The sequence below is a fragment of the Corvus brachyrhynchos genome, unplaced genomic scaffold (assembly GCF_000691975.1).
Source record: "Corvus brachyrhynchos isolate BGI_N302 unplaced genomic scaffold, ASM69197v1 scaffold125, whole genome shotgun sequence".
NCBI lineage: Eukaryota > Metazoa > Chordata > Aves > Passeriformes > Corvidae > Corvus > Corvus brachyrhynchos.
Genome location: NW_008238342.1, coordinates 747,985 through 767,162, shown reverse-complemented (window position 1 = coordinate 767,162; position 19,178 = coordinate 747,985). Strand labels below are relative to the sequence as shown.

The following is a 19,178-nucleotide window of genomic DNA, read 5'->3' as shown; positions in this document are numbered from 1 at the left end:
CCCCCCCTGTGGGGGGGGAAAGCCACTCCCCTTTGTCCTGTCCCTCCAGGCCCTTGTCCCCAGTCCCTCTCCAGCTCTCCTGGAGCCCCTTTAGGCTCTGGAAGGGGCTCTGAGGTCTCTCTGAATCCTTCTCTTCTCCAGCTCTCCCAGCCTGGCTCCAGAGCAGAGGGGCTCCAGCCCTTAAAGCCTCCTCTGAACTCACTCCAGGCTCCACATCCTTCCTACACTGGGGTCCCCAGAGGTGGGGGCAGCTCTGCAGGTGGGGTCTCACCAGAGCAGAGAGACAGGATCCCCCTCTCCCCCTGCCCTCACTGTGCATGAGCCCAGGATACAGATGGGTTTCTGGGCTGCCAGTGCACACGGACAGGTCATGTTCAGCTTCTCATCCACCCAAGTCCTCCTCAGAGCTGCTCTCAGTCCATTCCCACATAAACACAACTGGGAGAAGCCCTGGGAGCCTCATCTGGGGACACTGTGTGGCTTTAGGGTGAAGCTTCTTGTTTGAAAGCATTGCATTTGGAACTGCCAACATTAATTGGAAAGATGGGGGTTTTATTTAAAGCACCTAAACCAGAAAAGTTTCTTTTCTCCTATTTGTCTGCTCAGGTTCCCTCTAAGCCATCAGGCTGAGCTTGTCTGTACATGGCTTCAGATAAGTGACTGAGGAGCTCTGCTAATGCTGGTATTTAATAATTCTTGGAATATTGGGGAAGCTCTGGGGGACTAGAAAAGAGCTAATGTGCAAATATTTAAAAAGGGAAACAGAACAGCCCAGGTAATTACAGACCTGTCAGTCTGTCATCAATCCTCAGCAAAATAATGGAGTGGCAGATCCAGGCCTCAATTAATAAAGAATTAAGGGAAGGTAATATAATTAATGCCAATCAACATGGGCTGATGGAAAACAAATCTTGTCAAGCTAACTTGATATCTTTTTTGATGAGATTACAGGTTTGGGTGATAGAGGTAACAGTGTTAACATAACATACTGAGACATCTGCAAGACATTTGACTTGGAAGCACAAAGTCTGTTGAGAAAGTGGAACAATACGAACCCAGTGTTGCACAGGTTTGGTGGGCTGGATTGTCACTCTGTCTTCCTGGAGGGATTTTTTTATGTTTCTGCCAAAGGAAGCATGAAATAATTGCCAGCAGAGCTGGCAGATGATGATGCAGTGAGCAGGAAGGTGGCAGAAGACAGAGATGCAGAGCTTTTGGCGTGGCCTGGTAAGCTGATCCCAAATGAAGGATATGGGTTTAGAAAAACAGTATTGCCCCCCTTGCAGGAGCAAAAAAGATCTTTCAAGGTGAGGACTCCTCTCCTTATAGATGGTGGCTCTGGAAAAGGGGTGTGAGATGCTTTGGGTGGGTGCTGCTGAGGGAGAAGTCCAAAAAGCATCCAGAGCAGTGAGCAGGGTGGGGAACATGGAGAGAGTGCAGAGCTCTGTGTCTTTGGCCAGAGCAGGAGGGGGTTGATGGTGCTCTGCAAGTGCTCTGGGGAAGGACAGAGTGGTGAGAGCCCTCCAGTCTGGCCAGTGCTGGGGTCTGGACTCCAGGGCTGGCAGCACAGGCTGGCCATGGACGCTGCACTCCAGGCTTGCTCCAATGTGACAAGTGAATCCACCCCGCTGGGCAGCTTCCGAACCCCACCCGACAGGGAGGGGTTCCCCAGCTCCTTGCAGCCCTCCTCTTTCCATCCCCTCCTCGTGTGGTGCCCCAAGGGCTCTCAGAGATGCTTTAGATCCCCTGTGTCACAGCCACCACAACAAAAGCAGGAAGGCTCATGAAACCGAGGGCTGGGGAAAGCTGTGCCTTCAAACCTGCCCCAGGGCATGTCTGTGTCTCAGAAATGCTTTTTTAAACCATGAATGTGGATTCTTCCTCTTTGCTGCCTGGCTCTGAGTTCAGAGATGCTCCTTCAGATCATGTTTGCAAACTTGAGTCTGGAAAACCTTTCTTCTTCCACTGTGTTCAATGAAGAGAAACTGTAATTTTAATGTAGATCCAAAAAATTTCCGTGTGCCCAAACCCCCAAAGCTGGCACCAGCAGTTCCCTTGGGCTCCTGTGCTGCTGCTGCTGCTGGTCCAGCAAAGCCCCCCCCAAGCCATCCTGGAGGGGGTACAGATCCCCAGGAGCTGGCAGAGGGTGCTTATTCCCTCTGGGAACTGGATGCATCCAGGAGGGAGGTGACAACCACAGCTGGGAACGTGAGTGCGCAGAGAAATCCTCTGCCGTATGAGAAATGCCCCCCCACCTCTACCAAAATAAATTACTTCCTTTTTAAATCCTTTCCAACTGTTCCCCTCATGTTCGTAATAGGATGATCGGTGGAACCAAAGATGTGGCTGTTACTTTAAAGGATAAATTAGTTTGACTCTTAACTCAATAATTAAAACTGTTATGGCTATGAGCCTGCAGGGATAATGTACTATTATTATAGTCATTTGTTTCAATTAAATGCTTACTGATTTTACAATAGCAGCTGGGCACCTGTGTGAGATAGCTATTACTCTGAACAAGACATCTCAAATTCCAGCAGAAATTTGTCACTGCACTAAAGCATTTTACATAGACCATGAAAGTTTATTAGGAGCAGTTACAAATCGGGAAGAGGAGGGGTGGTAATTGGGGATATATTTTCTTATCAGCTCCTCTCTCTCCTGCTCTCTCTCTTTTTTAAGTAAATCATCTTTAAGCATTTCAGCTATGGTGATGCGTTTACATTGAAACTTCAATACAGAAAAAGCCTGCTGGGAAAACTTTGCTTCAAAGCTGTTCAGCAGATAATTCCTCTCCCTGGTTGATTGTGATTATAATGGCTTGTTCTTGGGAACAAACCCAAGGAGAGGGAAGCTGTGCTGTGGATGAGCCTGGTGGCTGCCCCTGGAGTAGCTGCTTGCCTTGCCTGGGAGGAAGACCCTGGATGAGGAAGGCTCTGACAGCTCAGCTCAGCTCACCCCACCTGTGTTACCTGACCCTGGGAAGGGTGGGAGTCCTAGAGTCATGGAATGGTTTGGGTTGGAAGGGACCTTAAAGACATCTCATTCCAACCCCCTGCCCCATCCAGCCTGGCCTTGAACACTGCCAGGGATCCAGGGGCAGCCACAGCTTCTCTGGGAAACCTGTGTCAGTATTTACCACCCTCACCAGAAAAAATTTCTTCCCTATATCTACTCTAAATCAACTCTCTTTTTGTTTAAAACCATCACCCTTTGTCACAACAGGCCCTGCTAAAAAGTCTCTCCCCATCTTTCTTATAGGCCCCTCTAGGCCCTGGAAGGGGCTCTGAGCTCTCCCTGGAGCCTTCTCTCCTCCAGGTGAGCACCTGCAGCTCTCCCAGCCTGGCTCCAGAGCAGAGGTGCTGCAGCCTTTGGAGCATCTCCGTGGCCTCCTCTGGACTCTCTCCAGCAGCTCCAGGTCCTTCTGATGTTGGGAATCCCTGGGCTGGGGCAGCTCTGCAGGCAGGGTCTCACCTGAGCCAGGCAGAGGGGCAGAATCCCCCTCACCTCTGCCCATGCTGTGGGATGAGCCCAGGACATGGTTGGATTTCTGGGGTGCCAATGCACATTCCCAGGTGATGTCCAGCCTCTCATCCTCCAGCACCCCCACGTCCTGCCTGTGCAGTGGGGTCAGACAGTGTTGTGTGGCAAACTCCAGCCAAATTTCTCCTTTCCCTGCTCCTTGGGTAACATCACAAGTGGTTCAGCATGGATCCCACCCATGGGACTGCAGCCCAGCCGAGCAGGCAGCAGGGCTGGGGCAGCTCGGAGCAGCACTGCTCCAAGGGCAGAGCACACCACGGGGGAATAACACAGGAGCTCTGGATTTGTGCTTCTGCCACCAGAACACAGTGTTTGTTCAGGGTGCGGCCGAGACCAAGGAAGGTGAGAGAAGGACAAAAATCCCATGGAAAGCAAAGGCAGAAGGTGGTTTTAGGGGTGGGACCTGCCTCAAGGCTTCAGTCAGGAGTTAGGATTTAGCAGGAGGCCATTTCATGACACAGCCATCCCTGCCAGATCCTGGCACCTGAGCCCCGGGTCTGCTGGCTGGTGCTCCACCCCATACTGCTGGAAAGAGCTGCTTTTTACATTAAAATTTTGGGGAACAGTTAATTTGAAGCTGGGCTTGACACACTTGAAACATTATCTGTGTTAGCAGAGCACCCCAGTCCCTGACCGGGCTCTTCTTCCCCATGGCATTTGTCACTGAATTCCCCTTCTCCCCAGAAACAGGGAACATGGACCATGTTTTTCTCTCCTTCTTCGGATTAGCTGGAGCGTTTATGGGCCTGATATGCATATTCATTAAAAGAATTGAAATATTGTGGAAAAAAAGAAGCTGTCTTTGAGTTAGCACAGCCTTTGGGAATCTGCTAAGTAAGATGCACTTAATTACTTTAGCTATGACTACATCACATTACACTCTGGGTTTCCTCTCTGAGATGCAAAACATCTTTTGAGCACAGGCTGCAAACCCATCCTGAGCCTTTTGCAGCACCTCGTGGTGAGCTTGTTGTGCTGAATTCCCGGGATGGAGATGGGATCTGACCTGGCTCTCACAGGCCCTGCTCCTGGGGAAGGAGCTGATCACATTTGGAGGGTGGTTATTTAATTCCATGTTTCCATCGGGCGCTGTGGTGCTGCCGAGTGCTTCGGGGAGGGGAAAGGCATGGGACAGCCCCACTGAGCCCAGTGCTGGGATTGCACCTCACAGGACCAGGTTGTTTTCTTTCACACAGGGAGCGTTGCATTCATTACCTCCTTTCACTTTGGTTTGCCATGATCACAATTTCATTCACCATTTACTTGCCTGATGAGGCCATTTGCTGCAGGGAAGCATCTCAAAATCCTGCTCCTGGGTCTCTCTTTTCTTGGGTGGGGGGATATCACCTGCTTTGGGTGCCCCTGAAATCAGTGTCTGCAGGATCCTGCAGTGGGAAGCAGGAATAATCCTTTCCCTGGCTTGAGTCAGGGCCATCCTCACCCTTAATCCTATTTAAGGAGCTCCAGTGCTGCACTTGAGCCGCTCACCTTCATTTTCACCCCAAACCTGTGACATCTGGAAAACATGAGTGGCTTTTCCACCACTGCTGGGGAGACCAGGAGCCATCACCAGGAGTGATGGGGAGGTGGCAGCCTGGTGTGTTGCTTCCAAAATTGCACTTAAAAAAGAAAAAAAAAAAAATAGAAGTGGAGAGAAATGCAGCAAGTGCCAAATGGTGGAGGCAGTTCCTGCCTGTCCAGACACTGCTCAGCAGGGTGCATGTGAGGAGCTCTGCATGTGTCCTGCAGAGCCTCCTGGATAGGGGGAGAAGAGATGGAGATGTGGGAGAGGAGAGAAGAACCAAGAATATTCAACTAAAACCAGTTTCTTGTCATACAATTGTGGAATGCTTTGGGTTGGGAGGGACCTTTAAAGCCCATCCAGTACCACTCCTGCCATGGGCAGGGACATCTCCCACTGTCCCAGGTTGCTCCAAGCCCCGTCCAACCTGGCCTTGGACACTGCCAGGGATCCAGGGGCAGCCACAGCTTCTCTGGGCACCCTGTGCCCGTGTTTTACCACCTTCACTGTAAAAAACTCCTACCTTATATCTAACCTAAATCAACCCTCTCTAACTTTAAAACCATTCCCCCTTGTCCTGTCACCACAGGCCCTGAGTAAAAGTCTGGTTTTATGGGGTCCCTTTGATGAGGTGAAGAAATTGAGAGGAATCATCTCACTAAGATATCCTTGGAGGGGGACATCCCAGCACAAATGCTGTGTCTCAAGAGGGGTCTGTGATGGGGTTGTGAGCAAGGGGCTTCTGGAGGGGTTCTCTGAGCCAGGCTCTGGTTCCTGGTTTTTTCTACAAATTTTCAGAGGCATTTACAACACATGGCCCATATCCATAATTGCACTCCTGGACTTGTTCTGCTCTGATGCATAACTAACATGCACTGTAAAGAAAAAGTGTGTGATTACATATTTAATGGATAAACGGAGCCGTTGTGGTCTATTGGCCACATAATAAAAGTTTCCCCCAAAATTGTTTTAGTACAGTATTTCCTCAGGAGACTACTGTGGCTGAAACGTGAGCAAGCTATTTTAAATTTCAGAATTTTTGAAGCCACGTCTCATAGCCTTCCCCATTTCTCCAACACCCGTCTTCTAAACTTTCCCTTCATTTAAATTTAAAATAAGGACAATAAATTATTCTTTTCCTTAGCAGCTGGCAGATCTTCTCCAACTTGAAAGGTCTGGATTAAACTGACAAAACCCAAGACAAATGTACATTTTTTGGCTGGGATTTGGGAATAGCTGGCTGCTCAGCAGATGGGTGCTGTGTTCCCACCTTGCGTGGTCCCTGTCGCTGCCTGTCTCACCCAGGCCCCTCCCATGACTTCTGCAAATTCAGTTTTAAATGCAAAAATTGCCTCTCTGCTGCCTCCTGTGTTGCCCAAGCCTGGTGTCCATCCCCATGGCTGCATCATCCTCGATGCCTTTATGACCAGGAGAGGCCAGAGCTTGGCAGTAAGGCACATAATAAGGTTTCAAGGGCACATAATAAGGTTTTAAAGGCACAAAAAACTCGCCATAGTTAAGCTCCATGCCCCTAACCAGAGCATAGTTAAGCTCTGTGCCCCTTTGCCTCTAAGCAAAGCCAGCCCTGCTGCCTCCTTGACACCACCAAAGCCAAGGGCAGCAATTCAGTGCGGCCCCTAAGACAGCCCCAGTCACACTCCTGCTGTTGAAATGCAGGAATATATTTAATTCCTGTGAGTTAAATCCCTTCCCTTCACAATTAATGCAGAAGAAGGGCAGATCCAGGGAAATCTGTTCCCCTGACACTGCTCCTCTACTGACGGAGAGTCCAAAGGAGAGCAGAACGTTCTGTCGGGTGTGGTGTAAAGCTCTTGATTCCTGACCTGCAGCAGTAAATCTGGGTTTGCATCTGGATTTACGTCCTCTGAAGCCTATGGAGCCCTCACAGGTCTTCCATGGGTTTCCTTCCATGTGTGTGCTGCTGATGGAGTTGGCAAAGCTCCCCTGGTAATGAGAGATTGCACTTCAGAGGACTGATTGGGAGCTCGGGTCTTTAAATTCATGTTAGCATTAATCAGATTAATGTAAAAGGGGAAAACTCTGGGAAACGTTTCAGATAGGGTTTGTCTCCCTCACACTCCATGGCTGGATGAGGCTGTGCAGGAGCCAAACTCTACTAGATGGGCAAGGATGGATCCTAGAGGAAAATGGGGTTTTCAGGGAAAATGGTACAAACTGGAAATGGGGTCTTGGCACAGGAAACAGCAGGGTTTGTTCTCATCTCATCTCATCTCATCTCATCTCATCTCATCTCATCTCATCTCATCCCTTATTTGCTTCTTGGGGTACAGGAGATGGACCTGCTGGAATGAGTCCAGAGGGAGGCCCTGAAGATGCTCCAAAAGCTGGAGCAGCTCTGCTCTGGAGCCAGGCTGGGAGACCTGGGGGGGGTTCACCTGGAGGAGAGAAGGCTCTGGGAAAACATTAGAGCCCCTTCCAGGGCATAAAGGGGCTCCAGGAAAGCTGGAGAGGGACTTTGGACAAGGTTCTGGAATGACAGGAAAAGAAGGAATGGTTTTAAGTTATAGGAGGGTAGGTTTAGATGGGATATTAGGAAGAAATTCTTCCTTGTGAGGGTGGGGAGGCCCTGGCACAGAGTGCCCAGAGCAGCTGTGGCTGCCCCATCCCTGGAAGTGTCCAAGGCCAGGTTGAATGGGGCTTGGAGTAACCTTCCCTTCTCCTCATGATTTGGCCATAAATTGCTCATTTATTAACCTTTTTATCTGACCCCTGGTGGGTGCCAGCCACCAGTGGTCCCTGAGGCAGGCAGGGGCACCTTCTGAGCACACAGACCCACACTCAAAGCTGATTTAGCACCTCATGGGCACAGCAATGGGTGCACGGTGCCCAGCTCTTGCCTCGTGTGGAAGGGATCACCAGGAAGACTTTCCCAGCTGTGTGGACCAATTTAAACAATAAACCAGCCTCAAAGAGATTGGGCAGTATGGCAAATAAATAAATAAATGAATGAATTTTGTAGTCACGAGCGATCTCCTCCTCACTCAGATCCAGGAGATGGTGCACTCGGACGCCGCGTCCTACGAGTCCAACCGCCAAGTGCCGCTGCTCAACCGGCCCGGGATGCTGGGCGGCCCCATGGGTGCCCTCAGCCAGTCCCAGCTCATCTCCCAGATGGGGATCCGGAGCGGGGTCACCCACGGCTCCCCCTCGCCCCCGGGAAGCAAGTCTGCCACCCCATCTCCCTCCAGCTCCACTCAGGAAGAGGAGACCGAGTCGCATTACAAGGTACGTGCGGTCGCGCTGGGTTTGATGGGGAATGGTGTTTTTCATTGTTCTAAAGAGCATAGACTTCTGGCCTCGTTCTTATATTTATAGTGGGAGACTTTCCCAAGGAGGAGGGCACTGTTCCCAGCCTAGGGTGAGGCCCAGCATGGCAGGCTGGCATTCACACAGCGGGTTTGGAGATCAGAGTTGTTCTTCTGCCTTCACGTTTTACCAGGTCCATCAGGCTACAGAATTTCCTGGGATGATTATGATGAGCAAAGCAGGTTCAGGGCTTAGGGTCTGCAAATGCTTGGAGCTACATTAGATTTCTGGTGGTGGGTAGAGAAGACTGAAACAGGAAAGGAGCTCATGGTGGTATTTAACTGAGCTCATCGGACGTGGCTTGCTAAGGAAAATGAACAGGAATTAAAAGAGGAAGAGTCTTCTGCCTTTTTGTTCAGCCAGGTGGTGTTTGAAGTAGTCAGCAATGTCCCAAATGGTCTCTACAGCCAACAAAACTGCTGCTGAGTGTGACACCAGCAAACCCAAGGAATTCCTGGGGGTTTGGGCACGTCTTTGTTGTTGTCCATCTCTCTCCAAATGCAGCAGCACAGCCAAACAACATGTGCTGTGTTCCAGGAGCCTGTGGCTGTTATTTACTGAGAGCAAACTGCAGCAATCACCGTGCCTCTGTGCCTGCAGGGCAATCGCTGGGCTCCCTGGGGACTCTGATTAAAGCCTTCCATGGAAAACCTTCTCCTGGAAGGTGCTGACCCAAGGCACTGGTATTGAAACCTTGTCCCACCAAAATAGGCTGTTGTGACAGGGTTTGAATGTATAACCAGAGCAGCAAACAGTGCACGGGCTGGAAAAGTAGGAAAATGCTAGGACTGAGCAAAAACCTCTCCCTCTTCATGGAAATCCAGGAAAATAGATTCCCATCAATCCTGTAGTTTTTCATCCATTGCCAAACTTCACTTCAGATTGAGGCATTTCAAAGCAGAGTGCTCGTGTGGGTGGAGAAACAGCTTCAGTGGATTAAAACTGACAAGAACGGTTACACGAGGTTAAAAACAAATGGAATTTTTCAAACTCTGTGATTCCATGTTCACTGTGGGATGGGTTGTGCTGCTGGATCCCGTGATCTGCCATCTCCCAAAGCCTGCGTCACAAAGCTCCAGGCAATGACCTGGGAGCTGAAATCTTCCACGTCAAGAGAAAATGAGTTTCGTTTAGTGACACACCAGGTTCAGTCTCTCTGCCTCCATCAGCACCACCCAACTTTCCTGTCAGCCCCCCAGGAGTCCCTGAGGAGGACACAGCTTCAGGGTTGGATCTTCTGTTTTCTTGAGCCAGTGGTAGCCATGGGGTAGGAAGGGTTTGGAGATGTCCAGATGATGACAACTTGCAGAGATTAGAATTTTTCCTAATCCTTAAGGCAATCCTTCTCATTCTTCTGCCCTGTAAACCCCCCAAACAGGTGGGAGTGATGTGTTTGATGGAAGAGGAGATGCTGAGTGTAAGGAAAGCAGCAGACCCATGTTGTGGCCTGCAGGTTTCTGTTTGCTTTCTCTGTCTGCACAGCTGCTGCCTTCCCCCATCAGTCATGTTTCATGTGGCCATTAAGGGCTTTTCTGCAACAAGGCATCAAAACGACATTCAACAAGCAGAAATTAATCTTGTGAGCGAGAAGGTCACACGTGAAAGAAATTAGTCCGATGCCATCAGGTCCTTCAGGTCCAGCTGGTCCTCTGAGCCAGGGAGCTTATGAATTTCAGAGGTCTCTGAGCCTCACTGGTGCATTTACCTGCTTCATAGCTTGGGTGGTGGGTGCACATGCACTGAAGGGAGAGGTGGCTACAGCCCAACTCCCAGCTGGATTAGTGGTCACTCTCCATAGTTATTAAAATAACTATGGTGATCACAGTCATTAAAATCAATGCCCATGAGGTTTCAGCTCTTCCTGGGTTCAACATCTAAAAAGGCACCAAGTTTCTGGGCTCACATCATTGCCCCAGTCCACATCTGTCATCAAACAGACCTTCTGCCACCTCTCTGGGGCAGGTCCAGTGCTGGTGGCCACCATGGGCAGGTGGCCACACTCTTCATCCCCCTGCCCAAGCCTCCCTGGTCCCTTTGACCGTGAGGATGACCCTTGGGGGTGCAGATGCTCTGGGGCAGCGAGGCACTGGCTCACTGGGAGTTGACTTTAGCCATGAACATGGTTCAGGTTGGTCAAGCCTCTTCTGAGGTCCAGACCAGGCTGTTGTCTCCTCCCAGGTGCGTGTCACACCTGGAAAACCCCAGGAATACCAAACCCTGATCTGCTCTGCTCCCTGCTGGGGACTGGTGGCTCCAGGCAGCCTTGCAGCATCTGTTTTCCTTAAAGCCCATGTGCTCTTTGGTTCTGCCTGAGCTGTAAATCCAGCTGGGGTTGTGCTGCTGCTGTTCCAGCTCCTTGGCTTGGTCAGTGGCTGTGTGGGAGCAGGTCCCCCATGGCACTCCACTGAATCAAATAGGATCACAGTTAGTTAAAATACCATCTCACTTCCTAATGGGCTGAAGCCCTGTCATGCATTTTTTTTTTTCCTTCTAATAAGCTGGCCTTTCACCTCCAGGCCTCCCATTCAAGCCCATTTGGGCAATTTTAAATTAAATGCAATTTTTTTGGTCTCTCTGCTCATTCACTAATGGTCACTGTCTGTTTGACAAATGTCACTGCGCTGATACTGAAATTAATGACCAGTCAAGAGCTGCAGAGCAGAGAACGGGAACGCTGCTGCCCTTTCCTCCCCGTGCCTGCCCTGTGCCAGCCTCTTAAATCCTGGCACTGCCAAGCATGTGCTCAAATTGACAAATCCATCAGGAGAAGAGGCTGTTTGTCCCCAGCTCGGCTGGAGGCACAGTTTTCACGAGATCTTGGTGTTTAGACCAATATCTTTCCAAGCAGTTCAACAACCTGTGCAGCTGATGGCAGTGCCTTGAGCTCAGGGTCTGCAGGTGGAGGGGCTGGTGTCCTGTTTGCCCTCAAGGATGCAGACATCCAGCCAGTACTTTTATTCTCTGTCATCTGGTGTATTTTGGTTTTCCTTCACTATAAAATAAGGGTAATGGTGCTTCCCTGTAGTGCGAGCTTTCACTGGCCACAGTTAATGCGTTGAGAGCTTTGATGGGTATCCAGATGTTTTCCTGGGGTTTTTTCCTTTGCACATCCTCTCATGGAGGCTTCTGCAGTCCCCTATATTCATAGGATCACAGAATATCCTGAGTTGGACCCTCAGGGATCACCCAGTCCCACCCCTGGCCCTGCACAGACACCCCAACAACCCCACCCACCCTGGGCATCCCTGGCAGCGCTGTCCAAACACTCCTGGAGCTCTGGCAGCCTCGGGGCCGGGACCATTCCCTGGGGAGCCTGGGCAGTGCCCAGCACCCTCTGGGGGAAGAACCTTTTCCTAATGCACTGCACAGGGCATCCAAGGGAGACTGATACAGGATCTTCTTTCCATGCTGCCTTCGGTGGAAGCATCCTTGTTTCCAGCCTTGCTGTTTTACTTCCCAGCCCAGTGGCAGCATCTCCTGTTCCCTGTGTCCTGCTCCCCTGAATTCCAGCACCCATTGGGCACTGAGTGTGGACAGGGCCATTCCTGGTCATCGTGCTGCACCCGGATCAGGCGTAAGAGTGAACAGCACGTGCAAAGCATTTCATTCATACAATTAAAACAGTTCAATTCCTGCATATTCCTCTGGATAGGAGTACGTACACGTTAGCAGGATGGAGCAAATTTTGGATGGCCCTGGTGTGATGGTTAATGTGATGCTGGTGTTGCTTGGTCAGTGCTCAGAGCCCTCCTGGAATGGGGGGGTGAGGGAAGTCAGGAGCAGCTTGCAAAGGGGGCTCACTGGGATGCAAATCAGAAACCATGTGGAAGCCAAGTTTGTGGAAAACTGATGGACTGCTAAAGCAATTAGCTAGGAAGAAAGGCATTTGAAGAGATTCCAGAAGTGGATCAAGGAGTGAGTGAGCTGGGGAGGAGGGTGGGGAAGGAGAGTGACGGGTGATGAGTGTGTGGAAAGCCCTAGATTTGGAGCAGGAACAAAGGGGCAAACCCAAGCTGTGAGCTGGTCTGCCAGGAGGCACCAAAGCAGGCTCAGGCATCCACCAGCAGTTTGTGCAATGATCCAAGAGGCTCCTGGGGGACAAAGAGACCCGCAGAGCTGCTGGCCCCTCTCCATGCTGGGACCTCTCCACTTCCCATTCCCCCTCTCATCTCCTTGGCTCAGTAGCTGTAGCAGGCACTTGTATCAAACCACTCCCAGATGACTGCTAAGGTTCCTCTCTTGGTTTTACAGGCTACTGGAGAGAAAAGACCCTCAACAGACCTGGGCAAAAAGCCCAAAAGCCAAAAGAAGAAGAAAAAGAAGGACCCCAATGAGCCTCAGAAGCCCGTTTCGGCCTATGCCCTGTTTTTCAGAGACACACAAGCAGCCATCAAAGGGCAAAACCCCAACGCCACCTTTGGGGACGTGTCGAAAATCGTGGCATCAATGTGGGACAGTTTGGGAGAAGAACAAAAGCAAGTGAGTTACTGAGTTATTCATTTCTGTCTTTCAGCTCTGGAAATGTGCATGTCCACAGTGCAGAGCATCTTCCCCAGGCATGTTCAGGGCACGGCCAGGAGCTCCCACAGGCTGAAGTGCTGGACCAGAGGCTGTTTTCAGGAGCAGTGCTGAAGTGCCCACTGTGCAAAATTGCTGGTGTTGAGTGGGGAAGAGCAAATTTTTATGACAACTAATTATCCTTGATAAGCTCATACTCTGCAAAGCCATCAGTGGCCTTTCCCTGACATGGGGTTTACAGCTTGAGATGTGAGATGGGTTTGTGTTTGCTTATTTACTTACAAGGAGTGACAGCCAACCGGCTAAACACTATTAACTCCCTGTATTGCTGCCTTCAAACCCAACGTTCAGGCTTTAAAAGCTTCAGAAGGAGATGCCTGAAGTGGCCTCACAGAGGAAACCTTCCTGCCCCAAAGCTGTCAGCCACTTTCCGCCTGCTTCATGTGGAGAATTCCAGGTCCTGCTTTCCCTGCTTGGTTGCTGCTGAGTTGGTTACAAAAGCCTATAATTGCTTCTTGCCTGTTGAGAGAACCCCAGGGAACACTTCCCGGGGCAAGGATGGCTTTTTATCAGGCAGAGTGAGATCTGACACGGTGTGTGATGTGTCCCATACCCAAACAGGCTTTAGCTGGGAGCCCTTCTCCTGGAGCCTGGCCACAGCTCCAGTTGGGTGTCCATGGCCAGCACTGGAAGCAGCTTCATCTGGGGAGAGAGCAGCAGGGAGGGGGAAAATCATTTAATTGGAAGTTATGGTAGGAAATAGCCTTGATTTCTACCCCACATTGAGTCAGGAATAAGAGCAGAGAAACTTCAGGGATGAAAGCCCTTTTGCTGCTTCCTTTTCTCCTCTTCGGGTGGATTACTTTAGGATCATGCAGGCAGAAATTCCTCATCTGAAGAGGGGAGCAAGGTCAGGAGGGTGACCCCAGCCCTGGGAAGATGCAGGATAGGGGCTGGGTTTGTGCTGTTGGTGCAGGGTGTGGGAGGTTCAGGAGTGTGGAAAAGCTTTATGTCACCTCTTTCTCCTCCCTGCATCCCTCCCAGCACCTCAGTCTGCCCCTCCTTTACTCCACCTGGTTACAAACATTGCCACAGTTTGGGCACTGAGCGTGGCTCAGAGAGTGAAAGCGCTGCTGCGACCCTGACTCAGCGCAGTGCAAACGCTCAGCTCTTAATTAACAGCAGGGATTAAACCAGCCCGTTTATCTTCCCTGCTAACTCTCCCTCCTCCTTCTCTTTTATAAGCTCGCAGCAGCCTCGCCGTCTCTTTACACACGCTTTCTAAGTGGCTCCATTTCTCCCTCTGTAATTGATTTAATTAAGTCATTTGTTCCTTGTCTGAAAGCTTAAATATTAACTTCCTGGCTTTGTCTCCAGCTGGATACTTCTCTCCCACAGCAGTTACCTCCCTGGCTGGAGGGACACAATTTCTCTTTGGCTCTGGGACCCTATGGCTGGTTTGTGTGATGTGGCACGTTCACTGTGGAAGCGTCTGGCTGCAGGAGAGTTTATTTAGCCCCTGTTTGCTTTCCTCTGCCAGCATCCCTGGTGAAGCTTTTTTTAGGCTCATGAGGCAATGCAATGGAAAGGGAAAACGGAAAAGAAAATTTTAAAATGCCTTAAATATGTGAAAACAAGTGCCTGGGCTGTCCTGTAGGTGTTTCCTGCCCAGGGCTGCAGGATATGGTGCACAAATTCCCAATGAAGGCAAGCAGACATTCCAAGTGCTCTCCTGGCACATCTGGAGAGGGGATGGTGACCAAGCAGCGCAGCCAGGCATCGCTGGCCAAAATCCTGCCACCACCTGGGAGTCCAGCCTGCCATGTGGCTGCACCAGATTGTGGGTCAGCCCAGCAGCAGGCAGGATTGTGCTCTGGGGAGGGGTGGAAAAGCTGGAAAAGGGAAGTGTTTCATCAGGGACACAGCTCTTAGCTTTGTTGACAGCAGTGGCTTCATGTCCTCTCTGCAGAGAGCAGCACAGACGACGGCCTGGGGAAAAGCCAACACAGAGATGGCACAGCAGGCAAGCAGGAGCCAAATCTGGATGCTTTGGCTCAATTATCACCAAAGTTGTAGTTAAAGAACACTTCCCCTCTTCCTGGCTTAAGAGAGGGTGGATTTGAGGCTGTAGGATCTGCTCTGGAGCTGGTCCCGCACTTGGATTTCCAGAGGTGCAGACCCCAGCCCCACCACACAGTTACTGAGCAGTTCTTTGTAGCACTGGAGTTTCTGCTTCGGATGAGATTTGCACTTTATTCTGTGCCTTCCAGTGGGCCCAGGGTGGGCCCAGTCCTGGGTATGCTTTGGTTCCCACCTTGCAGGAGAGCAGCAGGCAGGGAGCAGCCAGAGAGAGGGTCCAAGGGAAGCTGGTCCATAAACCCAGGGCATTTCGTGATTCCCCACACATGAGCAGCCCCTGACACGTTCCTGCTGTGCCTGCTCCGTGTCCATCCACCCTTCCCAGCTCCATCCTGCACACAGGGGGTGCACAGAAGTGGGGTGGCCCCCGTGCCAGTGGCACAAGGCTGAGGGAAGCCCAGTGCTGGTGGCTTGTAGCCATGCCAGCCAGTGCCTTGGGCTGGGAAGGGTGGTCCTGTGCCCCATCCAGAGCCCCAGCCCCGCTCCACAGACACCTCCTGGAGCATTTCTGCTGGAAGCAGTGACATGCCACCCCTTTGCCAGGTAGCCCTGGCCAGCACACAGAGGGTTAATCCTCTGCCATTTGTGCTGCTAATGATTACATGCACTGTAATATCAAAGCTGTAGCTATTTATTTGCCATTGAGCAGGTGCTGCTGCTCCCACAAAGCAAATTTGCTTTCTCCTCCTGATGAAACAAGGAAAATAAAGGTTGCTCACGTCCCATTTCAGATATGGTTTTTTTTTCCCTGTGCACCAGCTGAAAGACAAACACAGAGAGGGAACCAGAATGCATATTATGCAAGAAACCATATAATCTAGCAGCATCTTTGATTTGGCTGCTGCTGTCACAGACACACATTTCACAGAGAGGCTTTTTTCTCCCCCCTTTCTTTTGTTCTTACTGGTTTATCATTTGTGGCTTTGTCATTTTGTTCCTTCTTCTTCTTCTCTTCTCAGCCTCTTCACAATGAATCTTCATTTTCCCTCTGACACACTTGTATCTAAATTTCCTTATTTCCTGCCTTTTTTTATTTATATCTGTTGCCTGGTGATTTGATCATGCTGTGGAATACAGGATTAGCAATCTCCGTGTCCTTGGGTACTGCTCAAGGACACCTGTTCGGCAAAGCACCGTTTTCCTCCCCATTTTAACCCCTTCCAGTGTGGCTGTAGCATAGGAGTAAATAACAATACCTTGAATATCCCCAGCACTGCGTTAGCAGGACGTTGTAATCTTCATTCTTCAACAGCTGGCATGGCCCTTCCTAAGGAGCTTACATGGGAATCTGAAGAATGTGACTCAGGGAAAAAAAATATATTAATACATCCTCTTTGAACTTTGCAAATAGTTTAGCAGCTGTTCCTGTAGAGATAGCTTGGACTTGCTGCAGAGTGAAATGCTAATTCAGCCATTAGCATCCAATGGGGTACCTGTCAGAGGAATCTGCCTGCAGCTCCAGGTCCCAGCTCCAGAATCCCGTGGTGCCTCGGTGGGAGTTTTTTCCGTGAGCACATCTCAAGCAGCGTTCCCCAGCAAGGTTTCAAAGGGCTGCCTGGTTTGACAGAAATTAGAAGAATTTGAGCACTAGATTGGAGCAAGCGCTGCTAATTTCCTAGGAGGATTTTCCCCTGGCACGGACAGAGTGCCGGCAGCCCAGTCCCGGTCTGTGCCACCCACAGCCCCCTCCTCTGTTTCCACAGGGCCACCATGGGCCAGATCTGCTCAAGAGCAGGTGACACCAGCCCTGGTGGCTGTCCTCCCTCAGGGGGATTTCCTGGCAGTGCCAAGCCTGGAGACTCCCCGGAGAAGTCGCTGGTGGGATTCACTCTCCTCTGCCAACTTCTAATCTTCCCTCTCTGAGCACCTCCCTATTCCCTGGTGTATTTTGGTGAACAGGAGGCTGGATTGGAACCAGGCAAGGATGGAGAGCACAGAGATCAATGCCAAGGTGGCAGCTGCAGGAGTCTCTGGAACCAGCTTCTTTTCGTCAGCAAATCCAGCCACAAAGTCAAAGCACTGGGCCGGTGTTTCCACAGACCCTGGGGACTGAGAGCAGAGGAATCAGGGAGCTCCTGAGCAATCTGCTGAGTGAACCCTTGGCTAACGCAGGACTTCCCATCTGAAATGAGCAAAGATTGGGCAAAACCAGCATTTTCAGTTGAGTTTTTGAGTCTGGGCGCTCCCCGAGGACACAAAGGTACCAGAGATGAGTTCTTGCTCGTGCTTCACCAGGATCAGCTCAGTAATGCTGAGTGACTCCGTGGCCAGATGCAAGTGGGATTTTCAACCACACAAATGCACAACCTGGAGAACAACACAGCTCCAGGCATAAAGTCACACTCCAGGGGTAAACTACCCAGCAGAAGAATTGTCTGCTCAGCAGAAAGTGATAGATCACCCATTTAATCAGATCCATCTGCTCACTGAACCTGATACATCAGCTGCTGACAGGACACTGCAGGTGACTGCAGAGGGACAGAGGCATCGTGGGCCAGCTGTAAAGTTGTTCTGTGGAAGAGCCACCAGAGGGGAGAGATCCCATGGGAACAGCCGTGCTACAAACTGCCCAATTCCAGCTTTGTACCAGGTTGTCAGCGCCAGAGCCACCATGGGATGAAGTTTCCTCCTGCAGCCCCAAAGCCCTGGCAGCGAGGGGCTGGAAGGGTCCAAGCAGTTGCCCTGGCCTGGAAGGAGGTTTCAGCATCTTCTGGGCATCGAGGAAAGCCATGCACCAGAGAGGAGTCAAAGCACCAATCCCAAACAAGGCTTCAGGAGAGGTCTGGTGGAGAGCAGGATAACAATGGGGAGGATGTGAAAGGTCAGATGTGCTCTCCACGAGTGTTACTTTTTGTCTTGGAGAGCAAGATCCGAGGTTTGGAAGGTGAATGGTGTGTGCTTTTCATTGGAGGTTAGGGTTTGGATCTGTCACCCTCCTGTTCCCTTTGGAATCTTTAGTGGATTGTCCTGGGAACACGCTTGTGCCCTCACATGGAGCGAGGGGTGACTTACACCCCATGAAGTTGAGGCAGTGGAGAGCAGGAATCTCTCAGGATGCTTTAACCAGTGGTAATTCCTGCTTCATTACAGGCTCCTCCGTTCATTCTCCAAAGGAATTGCTCCACAGCACTGTGTCTCCACCAGGATAAAGCAGGAACTCTCCTGAAACCCTGCAAATACTTCCCATAGCCAGGGTCTTCCCTGTAGGTATCCTCAGGGATGTTGACCTCAAGACTCACACTCCAGACCACGGCTTTTATTCTGAAAGCGTAGCTTGGGTTAGTTGTTTTTAATGGTGGCAGGGACAGAATAAGTCTTGCCTGAGAAGGGAATACAGAGGGGGGTGCAAGGAGGTGAGGAGGAGCTGGGAAGGAATAGGAATAACGTGTCCATGTTCCCTATTTGCCTTTCCAATGGCTGTGGGGAGGATGTGTGGAGAGAAGGGTGAATGAGGCAGGGAGGACGTGCTTTGAGTCATCCTGCGAATAAGCCATCAGCTATGGTGATCTCAAGACTCAATATCTTGCAGGAAAGTGCATAATGGTTACAAGAAAAACCCTGCAGATTTACAAGCAGAATAAAAGCCAAATTTACACATCCGGGAGAAGAAAAAAACCCAGTCATGGAATCATGGAAAGGAGGGCAAGGAGGGACTTAAGAGGTCAACCAGCCCATACTACTGCCTGAAGTCAGGATCATCTCTACTTAAGCCGTTCCTGATGGATGTGTTCCTAATCTGTTCCTAAACCCTCAGTGGTGGAGATTACACATCTCCCCAGGCAATGTCTTCCTGTGCTTAATTATCCTTACTGCTCCCAAGGCTTCCCAGTGCTTGCCCAACATTTCCCTTGGTACAACTTAAGCCTATTTTGCCTCTTTTCCTACATGCAGAGGATCACTCCGTGCCTCCTTTGCTGCATTGTGGTGGCTCCTCCTGGTCTTCCCTCCCAGCTTTCCTCCTGGAGACCTTTCCTGCACTTCCCATCTCTCCTCTCCTGATGTTCTACCTCTTTTTTGAAGCAAAACACCCCGAACTCCACTTGGGATTGCAGCAGAGACCTTCCAACTTGGGGTCAGTGCGCCCCTTGATTTTTTGGGGGAGAGTTTG

At 50.6% G+C, this 19,178-nt stretch overlaps 1 protein-coding gene across 1 annotated transcript in view; it reads left to right on the top strand.

Annotated features, from left to right (window-relative positions):
* TOX2 (TOX high mobility group box family member 2) overlaps positions 1-19,178 on the top strand; it is a 151,289-nt gene that overhangs the window by 118,069 nt on the left and 14,042 nt on the right. Inside the window, exons 4-5 of the mRNA XM_017735132.1 lie at positions 8,093-8,332; positions 12,665-12,892. Coding sequence (XP_017590621.1) covers positions 8,093-8,332; positions 12,665-12,892 — 468 coding nt within the window. The remainder of the gene's footprint in view (positions 1-8,092; positions 8,333-12,664; positions 12,893-19,178) is intronic.